This window comes from Histomonas meleagridis, assembly GCF_020186115.1.
Source record: "Histomonas meleagridis strain 2922-C6/04-10x chromosome Unknown scaffold_143, whole genome shotgun sequence".
NCBI classification, from domain to species: Eukaryota; Parabasalia; order Tritrichomonadida; family Dientamoebidae; genus Histomonas; species Histomonas meleagridis.
Window position 1 is genome coordinate 480,946 of NW_027150929.1, and position 14,021 is coordinate 494,966.

General features: G+C 31.0%; 3 protein-coding genes across 3 annotated transcripts; 1 reads left to right on the top strand and 2 right to left on the bottom strand.

The window, feature by feature from the left end:
- Nucleotides 1–262: 262 nt before the first annotated feature.
- GO595_010005 (erythrocyte binding protein) lies at nt 263–1,444 on the bottom strand (the record flags this gene model as incomplete). The annotated part of the gene is made up of 1 exon (XM_067912636.1): nt 263–1,444. The coding sequence occupies one exon, from the start codon at nt 1,442–1,444 to the stop codon at nt 263–265; it is 1,182 nt and encodes a 393-aa protein (XP_067769954.1).
- Nucleotides 1,445–2,180: 736 nt separating this feature from the next.
- GO595_010006 (TPR-repeat-containing protein) lies at nt 2,181–4,127 on the top strand (the record flags this gene model as incomplete). Its single annotated transcript, XM_067912637.1, has 1 exon — nt 2,181–4,127. One exon carries the CDS (start codon nt 2,181–2,183, stop codon nt 4,125–4,127), a length of 1,947 nt encoding a protein of 648 aa, XP_067769955.1.
- A 5,038-nt stretch (nt 4,128–9,165) lies between these two features.
- Nucleotides 9,166–13,897, bottom strand: GO595_010007 (Adaptin N terminal region family protein; the record flags this gene model as incomplete). Its single annotated transcript, XM_067912639.1, has 2 exons — nt 9,166–12,090; nt 12,602–13,897. The coding sequence occupies 2 exons, from the start codon at nt 13,895–13,897 to the stop codon at nt 9,166–9,168; spliced, it is 4,221 nt and encodes a 1,406-aa protein (XP_067769956.1).
- Nucleotides 13,898–14,021: the final 124 nt, after the last annotated feature.

A 14,021-nucleotide genomic window follows, 5' to 3' on the forward strand; every position in this document is an offset into this window, starting at 1 on the left:
AAAAGTATATATACATACTAAGTTTAATGAATAAATGCTAAATAATATCATTGTATTACACTCTAATTGCTTGGTACATCAGTAAAAAATAAATATTCTGTATTTTTGGTAATAAAATCTCATGGTACAAAATTATAACATATTATTTTCCAAGCAGTTCTTCTTAGTTGTATTAAAGTATCCATTTTTCACTTTATTTCATAATTTTTTCTGGAATTTAAAAAATAACAAAAAATACTTCAATTAGTTACATTCTTATTGTTTATTTTCTTCTACGGTAGAAAAAGATTCCTGCAGCTAAAGCAGCTGCTCCAATTAATGCACCAGCGATCAACATGTCAGTCAACGTTTCTTTTGTTTCTTTAGTCTCTTGTTTTGTTTCTTTGATATTATTTGGATTTTCTTTTTCTTTTTCTGCTTCTTTTTCCTTTTCCATATTTTCTCTTTCTTTTATTTGATTTATGAAGTTAGTTGGATCTATTCCTATTGATTCCAATATTTGCGCACCTTTATCGATATCTCTTTCTACTCCAATTCCCATTAAATAACAATGTCCAAGTGATTCAATTGATTTCACATTATGATATTCCAAAGCTGACTTTTCAAAGTATTTAAATGCTAATTTTGGATCAGCATTAAAACCTTTTTGATCAGCTAAATGTAACATTCCTAAGTAATGATAAGCAATTGTTATTCCATGTTGTGCAAGAAATAGTAATAAATTCTCAGAAACTTTATAAGCTGTGCCATCCTCAAACTCAGTTAATAAAACAGAAACAACAAGCATAGACTCTAAGTCAGAATGTTCAAGTATTAATCGACAACGCCAATAAAAATGTGCATCGCGATCATGCGCCAAATGTTGAGCAAGAAGAATTTGGGAAGGACGATGTGAACGCCACGCAGAATATAATAAAAACCTTTCATATATTTCGGGCTTTTCTGGTGCAGAAAGAGCAAGTAAAAAAGATGAATTTAGATCCATATCACCACCTATTATCAATATTGGCCATTTGCTTTTCACATGTAATTGAATTGTGACTTTCTTTCCACTTACTTGGATATCATATTCTTGTGGAGTTTCATAGAATGTTCCTGAGATCCAATTCGATTCAGATGATATTTTATCTCCTTCAATTTTTACCTCATCTGGAATACGCCCTATTTCATCGTCTTTGGGTGATATGGAGAATTCATATTCTGATTCATATTTTATGGTAATTAAATCATCATCTTGTGTCCATGTATATCCATTATATCCTAAAGTCGTGTGGAATATAGAAGGAGAAACGACTTCTGGATTTTCATTTTCATGGAATTTTTTGTAAATATATTGAAAATATTCATCAGGAATTGGTGTCTTTTGGAAAACTTCAAATTTCTTCTCTTGTGATACATAACATTGGGAATGTGAAAGATATGCTATTATTTCACGATAGTCCATTGGCTCTTGAGCAACATTTAGCAAAGACTTTTTCATTAAATAAACGTACAATAAAAATATGAAAAGATATGAAAACGAAAGAAAAACACAAAATAACAAGTTTAATCCTGATACAGAGCTTCAAAATCTGAAAAGAATCATCCAGAATGAAAAAAAGTTTTATCAAAAATCAAAATTAATGGAAGAAGAAAGACATCAAAAAGCAATGTCTTCCATTAAAGTAGAACATATGAAACGAATGCTTGAATCAAAAGAACTAGAAGCAACTTATATTCAAAAACTTAATGAAATTAGAACTGATTTTTCAAGAAAGAAACTAAATATTAAAAGAAAACAAAAACAAGAAGAACTAATTTACAAGACATTTCAAGAATTTTCATACAATAAAAACTATTCAGAAATAGAAATCAAATCATACATTGAAGAAGTCACCAAAGAGCTCTTCAAACTGATGAATTACGATTAAGAATTCAAACGAAAACGGTTTGACCCAAAAAATCTGTCAGCGGTTGTTCTGTTAACAGCTACAGTCAATAATTTTTTGAATAACTGTTCAACAATCGGTTCAAAACCCGATCGAACTGAATGAAAACTGCCATAGCCAATAAAAACCACCATTTTTCATTCAATTATCCATTTTCAATGACAAAAATTTTTGCGTTGGTTCAATTTTTGAGAGGACTGCCTTCCCTTTTTTTTTGGATTTTCATTAATAAAACCGCCAATTATTTTCCAAATGCTTGCTGTGGTTTTGCTGCTTACACACACATTTTCTCTCCCAGGCACGATTACAATAACAGCAACAGTTAATAAGTCTTTTGCTGCCGGTAAAGGAGGAACATATCTTGAATGGACAAATCTTTCAGGTACAAATACTTATTATAAACTTTTTCAAAAAAGTCAGGATGAAAATGGAGAATGGACAGAATGGAAGCAAATTAGTACTTATCAAGAAGGTACTGAAGTAAGAGTATTGAATGTTTATCCAAGTCAAGTTGATGGTTTTAATGGCGATAAATCTTCAAATTGTGGATCATACAATACATACAATGTTAATTTCAAATTTGATATCGATGGTACCACAAAAACATTACCAAAATCAGCTTCATTAAAAGTTTGGATGGAAGGTGGTAATATCAATGGTGGTTCTCACATTGAAGCTGCTGGGAGAGATCAAAAGACAGGCAAGCAATTAATTTACGTAACACTTATGTCAATTAATGATTTTGAGTACAATGCTGCACATAATCCTAACTTTATATACGATTATGATGTGACATTCTTTGGTACATGGGATGCTAATGCAGGTTACAACATTAAGAAAGAAACCGCAAAAGGTCTTCTTCTTGATTACATCAAAAAAGGATATGGTGTTATTGCAGGCCATGATTCCATTTGTTATATTTTCCGTGTTAATGGGGAAAGTCGTAGTCTTAATACGATCCGTGAGTACTTTGGCATTAAAGCAAGTACGGAAGATGTTTATGGCTCTGATGGAAAGAAGATTAGTTATGGATGGATATATTCCACCACTGTATCTATTCAACGAAAAGGTTTACTTACCAACTATCCATATGAAATTGGAGACATTGGAACGACACTTACAATTCCACAAGCACACACCACTGATAATGCATGTACTGGTGATGTTTGGCTTTCATTTAATACAAATGGTCTCTCAGAAGATCGGTATGGAAACAAGCATAACTTTTATTTAACTACAAAGAACAACACAGCCTTTTTGCAAACAGGTCATAGTAATTGTGAGTCATCATCAGATGAACGAAAGATCATTGCCAACACAATTTATTATTTGAAGCAACGCACGTTCGATAACTTTGCATCAGATCATTCATCACAAGATTTCGCAGCACCAACAATTCGACTTGTTTATCTTCAAGATGAATATTGTGTACAATTAGAACCATTAGATAAAGGATCAAAGTATAAATTCATGGTACAAGCAATTCGCCGAACAGATGAATCACTTTATGCACAATCAGATGAAGCACAAGTTACAGTCACCACAGATATCAAAGAGATTCGTTATGCTGTAATGAAGAAAACTGATGAACCGACAATTGCTGATTTAGTTAATACCACAACAGAATCCAAAGTATATTTAACACATGATGAAATTATGGGCAATAACTATTTCTACGCCGCTGCTATAGATGGCGCTGGTAACATAGGAACAATAGAAGGCGTCGAAATTAAAATTCCAACAGAATCACCTTCAAAGTCACCATCACCTTCGATGTCACCAACTGAAACACCTTCTCGATCACCACTCCCAACACCAACACCATTACCTCCAACAACACCTCCTCCAACACCAGAGGCAACGCCAATGGCATCGCCAACGCGTTCGCCGTCAAGATCATTCCCTCCTTATTTGTCTTCTGATCAATACTCGGAATGGTTAAGGCAACAACAAGAAGATGAAGATCGTAAGAGAATGACATATTACATCGCTGGCGGTGTGGCTATAGGTGTTGTAGCAATTGTCATCGCTGCAGTGGCTGTATTCTTGAAGTTCGGGTCACATCCGAAAATCGCTGAAATCGGAGAAGGATATAACGCACACGTCGAAAAGGATTCGACTGTTAACTATGATAACCCGCTCTATAATGAGGCTGCTGATGACCCATTCGCAGATGACTTCACGGTACAACGTGAATAAACCCTTCGTGCTCGCTACATCGATATTAAAATGGTTTATTTGAAACAGTTTTTGATTTAATTTCATTATGAAAATTTGTGGAAATTCACATTTACACTTTTGAGTATTTGGAAGGCAACAAATAAAAAAATATTAAATTTTCATCCAAAATCTGTAAATAATTGTTTTTATTTTTATACTTTCTTCAATTACATAAATTATAATCTTCTAAATTGTTAAATATCATTCGAAAATTAGCTTTTTTTGGTGAAAAGACATTAAAATTGCACTTTTTTTGACATAATTTTTCAAAAATTTACATTATTCTCAGTTTTGACAAAGTCTGTTTGATATTTTATAAAAGAAATTTGTATTGTAAATTTTTATTCTATATATAAAATATTTTAATACCCTCATATTTAAATTAAAGACATCTTAATTTCACTTCCATTATCGCTATCAGTGCTTTCTATTGTTCTTCTTCTAAAAATTCTTTTAAGGCAATTGTTCCTATTTTCTTTCTTAATTTGTTTATGATTTCTTATCATTTCATCGAAATTTATACCATTAAAAGCATTTTCCAAAACATTTGATCTTACATCGAAAGGCACTGCAGACCAAACATTGTTAAACGATTTACACAATAAACCCTTTAGTTCCTTTTCCTTCAAATTAAACATCACATTATTTTCTTCTTTTTTTATATATTTTTGGATTTTTTGTATAATGAAATCAATTGTTTCATTTTCTTTTTCATTTTTTTCATAAATTTTTGATCCATCTTTAATGATATTATCAAAAATTGCCGAAATTCTTTTCGACGTTGTATAAATATTATCGAACCATTCCTTAATGAATGAAGAAATCATTCCTAAAATTCCACTTCCTGCGATTATAGTTATTAAAGAAATGATGACTTCTAATGCAGTATTAAGTTCACAACTTTCTGCTACATTTGAATTACTTTGTTGAATCGAATTAAATTCAGTTGAATCATAACATCTATTTTCAGATGTATTACCTTGGCAAGTTTTAGGTACATTTGATAAACATTTTATAGCTAAATTACCAAACGCTTTATCGCCAATTATTATTGATTCATTTTTAGATGTTTCTTTATCAAAATAAATTTTTGTGAATCCTTTACATTGTAAAAATGCATTTCTTCCAATGTATGAAATGTTTTTAGGTAATTCTAATATTTGCGTAAAGCCAATACAATAAGCAAATGCTGAATCGCCAATATATGTTAAAGAATCGGGTAAAGTTAATTTATTATTTAAACATTTACAATCGAAAAATGCAAAATCGCCAATATAAGTTAAAGTGTTTGGTAAGTTTAATGTGCCTTTTAATGATGTACAACTAAAGAACGCATTATTACCAATTTCTTTAAGTATTTTAGTATGGATTTCAAGTTGGCCATTAAATCCATTACATTCAGAGAATGCAAATGCTCCAATATATTCAACATTACTTCCGATAATTAATGAACCACTTCATTTGCATTATGCATATTGATTAATAATTTTAACATTATTAGGTATAACTAAAGGACCTGCAAATTTACAATTAGAAAATGCATATGCGCCAATTTCAATAAGTGAATTAGGTAATACTAATGATCCACTTAATGAAGAACAACCTAAAAATGCATATGATGAAATTATTTGTAATTTTGTATTATTACTAAAATCTAAAATCCCATTTAACCCATTACAATTAGCAAATGCATTTGATCCAATTGAAACAAGTTGTTTTGGTATAAATAATGATCCTGTAATCTTATTACATCCTGAAAATGATTCTCTTCCAATACTAATAATTCTTTCAGGTAATCGTGAAGATAATTCAAATGTATCCATTTTCCAAAATGCTTCATCATCAATTATTAAATTTTTTCCATTAATTCCAGGATCTAAAAATTCTAATGACATAAAATTAGGACATTGTTCAATAAAATGTGAACTAATTCTCGTTACTGTTGAAGCTATTTTAATATATTTTAATGATGAAGACCTTTTAATTGAATATGATGGAATTGTCGAGACATAAAATGTGAAACTTTGATCACATGAATCTTGAAATGCACGTGATGCCATTGATAATACATTCGAACAATCGAATTCTAATGAAGGACATTTATAAAATGCTAAAGATTTGATATTTAATATAAATGAATATTGATCAATTACAATATTATATAATAATGGACAATTATTAAATGAATATTGTTGAAAAGTAATATTTGAATTATAAAAATAAATTGTTTCAAGTGAACTAAAATCTATAAAAGAATTTTCGAAATTAAATGTTGAATTAGAAAATGTAATTGTAGAAAGTTTCGGACAATTACTTATTAAGAAATCAATATCATTGTTTTTGGTTCCAAAAATAGTTAATGTTTCTAAACTTTTACAATTGTTAATGAAATTTTTTTGATAATATAAAGAACATCCAATATAAATTGTTTTAAGATTATCGCAACTAGAAAACACATCGCTATAAATTTCCCTATTTGCATTTGAAGAAATTGTAACACTTTCTAATGATTGACATTGATAAAATGCAAATGAATTAATAGTTTTTGTTTCATATAAATATAAATTTTTTATATTTATGCAACCGGAAAATGCTTCAAGACCTATATATGTAGCTGTGATTTCAGCATTAGAAAAAATCAAACTTTTACATTGATAAAAGCATTTATCAGAGAATTTCACTTTAGTTTTTATATTAAAATTAACATCAATGATATTTGTATTTGCGAAACATTCAGGTCCAATATACAAAGAATCAGATTCAAAAGTAATATTACAATTTAAAGCAGAATTTTCAAATGCATTATTATCGATAATATTAATATTCTTTCCAAAATAAACAAAAGAAATATTTAATCCTCTAAAACAATAAATACCAATATGTGTGAGGCTATCAGGAAAACATATATCATACATTAAATTTGTTTGAACAAAAGCTGCAGTATCAATAACTTTTAATTTTGAATTATCTAAAAATTCAAGTGTTGTTATTAAAGATCCTCTAAATGCATATGATCCAATAGTTTCGACTGATGAAGGAATTATTAAGTTACCAGAAATAGCAGTATATTGAAAAGAGAATGAATCAAATGTTTGAATTTTCGAATCTTCAGGAAATATAATTGCTGAAATTTGTAAACTTTCAAAAGAATGATAACCTATAGATAGTAATGATGAAGGGAAAACAATCTCATTGATTAATTTAGTATTTAAAAATGCACATGATTCAATTCAAGAATCTTTAGGAAATGTTATTGATGAAATATTTGTGTTAGCAAATGAATAACTTCCAATTGAAATTAATGAAGAAGGAAAATTAATTTCAAATTCACTTGTAAAAATAGAATTATGAAATGCATAAAGATTAATATATTCTAATTGTGAATTTGGTTGAAATTTGATTGATGGAATTCTTGTTTCTTGAAATGCGCCTGATTCAATCTCAAATAATTTATTAGGAAAAACAATTGGATTAGTAAAATTAACATTCTCAAAAGCATAACTTCCAATTATTAAAGATACTGAATCTGAATCAGAAAATGTATTTGAATTAATTAATGTATTACGAAAGCAAGAACTTCCAATTATCCTTAAATTTGAAGGGAAATTAATTTCTCCAGTTAATAATGTGTCAACAAATGCATCATCCCCTAATTTCAAATCTAAATATTTATTTGTTGAATTCTTAAATAAAATAGATGTAATTGATTTATTACAAAAACAATAATCACCAACAGTTTGTAATGAAGAAGGAAATTTAATTTCATTACATAATTTAGTATTATAAAATGCATATTTCCCTATTTTTAAAGTCGAATCATTTGTTTCATTTTCAAATGAAATTGATGTAATGCTTGTACTATAAAAACTATAATCACCAATATTTATTGATGAAGGAAATATAATTTCATCACATAATAATGTATTAACAAACGCATGATCATTTATTTGAATATTATTGTTGTTTGTTGAAGTTTCGAATGAAACTGATGTAATTGTTGTATTATAAAATGAATAACTTCCGATAATTATTGGAGAAGAAAATGCGATTTTATCAGTTAATAATGTATTAGAAAATGCATATTCTTGAATTTCTAAAGTTGTATTATTCAGTGAATTTTTAAATGTAATTGTCTTTAATGAAAAAATAACTAAAACTATAACTTCCAATAGTTTGTAATGTTAAAGGAAATATAATTTGTTCGCCAATTTGTGCATATCTAAATGCATTTTTTCCAATGATTTTTAAATGAGAATTATCTGGAAATGTTATTGATGGAATTTGAGAATACATAAAACACATTTCTCCAATTTCTTCTAACGATGTTGGAAATATAATTGGTTTAGAAAATTGGATTGATGAAAATGATGTACCAATTGTTTTAAGTTTAGAATCTATTGGAAATGTAATTGATGTAATTTTTGTATTAATAAAACATTGAGAATCAAAATCTTCTAATGAAGAAGGAATTGTTAGATCACCTGTAAGTAATTTACAATCATAAAAACAACCCTCAGCAAGAATATTTACATTACTCCCCAATTTAAGAGAAGAAATTCCTTGGCCTTGAAAATACCAATGACCAATAAAAGTAACAGTGTCTGGAATAGTAAGAGAACCTGTCAGATAACCAGAATGATTTCCATGTAGAACTAGAAGCTCAACAGGATATTCTTTGTTTTCATGTTGTATTGTTGACGGAATAACCAAATTTTCCAAATCTTTTAAAATATTTGTAAGAATTAGTTCATTTGTTTCTAAATTGAAACTATATTCATAAAGGCCATCCTTTGTAACGAAAATTCCCGTTGTGTTTTCTTCTACTTCAAGAGAAAACAAGAAAAGGATTAAGAGACACCGCATGAGAGGACACCTCCCACTTTTTGATATCATCGATTTTGTAAACCATTCTAAAAGTACAAAATCCAACACAAAATTGGAACATTCAAAAAGACAATCAAATGATGTAATACATACAAACAAAACGCAAATTAGTGATAAGTAACTTATTGTTTACTCATTCCTTGAATACTTGTTGTATTTGCTCGAATATCGTCTTGCCCATCTCGTTGTTACTTGCCTTAATTTCCAGCACGAATCCTTCCTGTTCTCTTCTCAACAAAGCTATCACTTGGTACTCAGCTTTCTCTGTTGTAGAGAACAAAGCGATCACTTTCTTACCATCGATTTCCTTCTTAATTAACGTTCCCTTTACGACGTATTGAATCTTTGTTATCGTACCTCTAATTTCAATGTTATCGTCGAACTTATATTCATTTATTTTCTGACATTTATCCAACGCTTCATCTAAGTCACTTTCCTTCGCTTGCATCAAGAAGAACGAAGGCATTAACTTGATTCTTCCATGTAACATTTCTCCAGCACCACCAGTTGGTAATATACTTAATTTGACAACTTTCGGCGCTTGAATTACATCACATTTATAAAATAGAACTTGTTTTCCGACAGAGTTTGGATTAATTTCAGATCGTGAACATTGTGGTGCTGAATCATCCAAAACGAATTCTAATGCAGAAATTGGTATTGGCGAAGAATTTGTTGTGATTATAGTTATTTCTAATCCGCCTTTATGAGGTTTAATGTCACTAATAGCTATCGATAAACCTTGTGACATACCGAGTTGTCTAAAGTATGAAGTATAATCAACGCCAGTAGCTAATAATGCGCCAGTTGATGTATTTGCAGCTAAGTTTCGAGGTGATTGTCGTTGTAATAATTCTTCTTGTTGATAAGGCTTAAGTTCTGGTAATCTTTCATTAGGTCGTAATGGATCAGTAATACTAATCTTTGATAATGCTGATTGTTGAACATTAGTTGAAGTAGTTGAAGAAGTTTTATTAGTTTCTCCTTCAACTGGTAATAATTCAACAGAACTACTATCAACTTTCGGTATAAGTCTTCTCTTCTTTGATGATGATAATTCTACTTCTCCTTTACCATCTAGAACAACGACATTTGGTTTGTTTTGTTGTGAACGTTTCGGATCAACTTTACGTAACATAAACATCGTTGGATCAGGGGCATTTAGACCTTGATTCATGTCACTTAATTCATCAATGAAATCAAATGTTGTTGAGTTATTTGCTTCTAATGTTACTATTGGTGTTGTTAAATCTAATGAATTAGGAATTGGTACTTTAGTTTGTGCTGTTGGTGCTACTGCTTTAAGTGGTATTGAATACAATGATTTAATTGCTTCTTGATCTGGATTAACTTGGAAGATACTAACTAATGCTAAAAGCATTGATGCTCTTTCTTGTACTTCAGTGTAACGTGATGCTGCATATAACGGAAGTTTTTCTTTTAATAATTCACCATTAGCTTCAAACATTTGTTTATCTTCTGTCTTTGTATAGAGTTTAAATGCATTTTGAATACATGCGGCTTGTGCTGATGCTGAAAGATTAATAATCTTTGGGCCTAATAATAACTCAAATGCTTCTTGTAATTGTTCTTCAGTAGAACTATATTCGCCTAATATAAATGCAGCTGTTTCTATGAAGTCAGCATCACTTGAATTAGGTTCACGTAATACATCAAGCATTTCTTCAACAAGTAAATTACGTACTGATTCAACTCTAAGTCCCATTGTTAATATTTGTTGCGCTAATTCTTTGGACATGATTCCCATCCCATGGATTTCTAATAAGATATTAACATACCATTCAAAGTCTGGAACACGTTCATAATCATTATATGAACACATAGAGATAATTCGTGAGACTAATGTGTCTCGAACATATCCGGGTGGTCGATTTTCGATTTGTTCGAGTAATTTTAATACATAATCACCAATGTTCTTACGATTACAAATAGAATGTAATAAATCAACTGTTAAAAAGACACATGTCGAATCTTCGCTTTCTAAACAACTCGTGATAATTTCGCCATTAGCAGCAATGACCTTTTGATCAATCTTCATTAAACTTGTCATAGATTTAAGACCTAAATAACGTAAGTTCGGATCTGTGTTTTGGATAAATTCTTCGGCACGTGTTGCTGCAACACGGATTAAATGTGGACTCTTAAGTGGACCATCGCAAATAAGTCGAATAACTTCCAATATGACTGATGCTGATGCTGCGGTTTCTAAGATTTCAGCTACTGGTTGAACTAAACGTTGGGCTAATTTAATGGCTGTTTCGGGTTCAAGTGATGCTAAAATCATTGTGAATATGCTTAATGTGCGAATTAATATCCATGGTGAGCCGGCATTTGTTAATAATTTATATAAGGTTGGGACAAAATTAACAAAGTTCTTGGGGTTGTGGATACATAATTCAGTCATTAATGCTAAAACTGCCTGTTGAAGACCAACATCACCTTCTTCAAGTTTGGATTTGACATTTAACGTGGCAAATCCGGCTCGAAGTGCATCAGGATACTTAAGACAGATTTGATAAAAGCTGGTTATGGCCATTTGAGCAATCTCTGGACGTGTATGATTAAAACATGCTGCAATATCAGATACAACAGTGGCTGCAAGCTCTGGCGTGGTGATTTGTGGAATAAGTGTAAGAGCAAGAATCTTGTTAAGGGGTTCAGATGAACTAAGATCATTTTTGATGTTATTGATGGACATCATAATTGCTGGTGTTTCTGGTTCCCAAAGTGAAGAAGCTGCAGTGTAAGCCATGGTTTTAATTGAGATGTCGTCATTAGGCATGAGATTTGAAATATGGAAATCAAGCCATGACATATCTACACCTTGCATTTGAAGGAATAACATTTCTTGAAGCATATCAGCCTTCTGCATTGGTGTACCTGATTGGAAGACTTCACGTGCGTTGCTAAGACAATTTGATACGAATTCATTATAAGTATTATCGTGTTTGCTTTGGTTAAAGTCATCAAGGAATGCTTGAAGTGAGCCGCCGCCAGTTATTCTTTTAACAACATGCTTTGTTGAGTTAACAACTGCCTGCATAAGGAATGTGTCAAATGACAGCCCCAAGTTATCACATCACCATTATAAACAATTCAAAAATTGGAGTTGTCCAACACAGTTCCCAAAAACGATAAGTCAATTCTGTAGAATTCCCATCGTTTTTACCTGAAAATTTATCATCGTTATATTGAAATAGTGCACTATTGAATTGAATGTTTTTTTATAAGAAATAAACGTCTTCAGCAACTTTTTATGCTATTTACATTGCCAACTTTTTGATAAGTTTATGCCATCAACTTTTTGTATTTCATATCAGGCGCTTTTTCTCTTGCAACAATTTGATGTGTTTCTTATGAGTGAATATCACATTTATAATTTGATAATTATCTTCAAGAACTAATGGCAGCTTCATAATTTTTACTCAGTTAACCCAAAGCACATCATTCACAATTTAGCAAATCTGTTCAAAATCTATTATAGAGGTTTCCCCATTCTCCAAACATATTGTTAACATTCTTCCATTTGGTGACCATGAAACATTTACAATCTGTGATAATGCTTCATACATGATTGCCTTATTTTCATCGTCAAATTTCCATACCTCCAAACTCATTCCAGTTGCGCATGCAAAATATTTTCCGATTGAATCTGCAGCTAATGTATATATTGGTGATCCTTGATCTTCTAATGAAGAAATATGTTTATTCTTTATGTTCGTCATCTTTAACATTCCTTCTGTTCCACTTGTTATTATAACCTCAGGTATTTTAGTTAATGATATTGAACATATAGCACCATTATGTAATGTATCATTAAAAACAATACTTCCTGCATTATCAAAACATATAACTAATCCACTTGAATCTCCCACGAAACATGAAGCATTACGTTGGTCAACTACAAGTTCAGTAATTTTTCCTTGTGATGAAAACTTAGTAATTGGATCATCAGTTTCTGACAAAAATAGAACATTATTTCCTGCGCCAACGAGAGCTGTTTCATTTGTAAGCCATAAGCAACGAATAAGAGAATTACCGAGACTCCATTTGTGAGAAATCGCTCCGTTCTGAAAAATGAAAACAGTACCTGTGGAGATTCCGACTAATAGCTTAGTGCCATCTGGTGAGAAATGAAGAGACACAATTGGGCCTGTTCCTTCTTCAAGTAAAAATGTTGATGTGGCCCTATCGGCGGGAGTGAAGTAGATGAGTGTTCCACAAAAAGTGCCGATCGCAAGGGTGGAATCGTCTGGCGCCCATTCGACCGATGTAATATCAATTGGGACTTCTGGTTGGCCTTGTTCGTTTTCAATTGTCGTGAAGTAATTAATGGCGCATGTTTGATTGTCAAGTGTCTCAACTTCCCATACTACAACAGTTCCATCAGATGATCCAGTGGCAAGATATCTAGAATCTTTGGACCATGATGAGCATAAGATAGAACTGGAATGCCCATCAAGAACAAGAGATGATTGTGAATTGAGATAAAATACATTGGGATCAGATTGATCATTTGACAAAACTTTCATTCTACGTGATGAAGAACAAATTTCATCAACTAATTCAGCACTTTGGCGAAGACTGGCGCGAAGAAGATTTAACTGATGTGCAAATTGAGTGTTTGGTTCTGATAAAGCTGCATCAGCTGCCGCCTCCATTTGAGAATACATAATCCCTTTTTGAATAAGATAAACAAGAGATCCTGGTTGAACTTTTCTTTGTGATATGGGATTGAGTGAAATTTTGGATTCGCAACCAAAAGCAAAAGCAGAGTGGTCAAATCCTAATTCTTGGAGATAATGTTGAATAAGTAAATTAATTTCGTCGCTGCAAATTGACATAATTTTCTTTTGACTTTTGTTCCAAACGGACCCTCTGAAATCTGTGAACTCAAAAAGAGTACGTTTAATATTTGGATGTCAATTTTTTCACAGTACAGTGAATTCAAGATTTTGTTAATTTTTG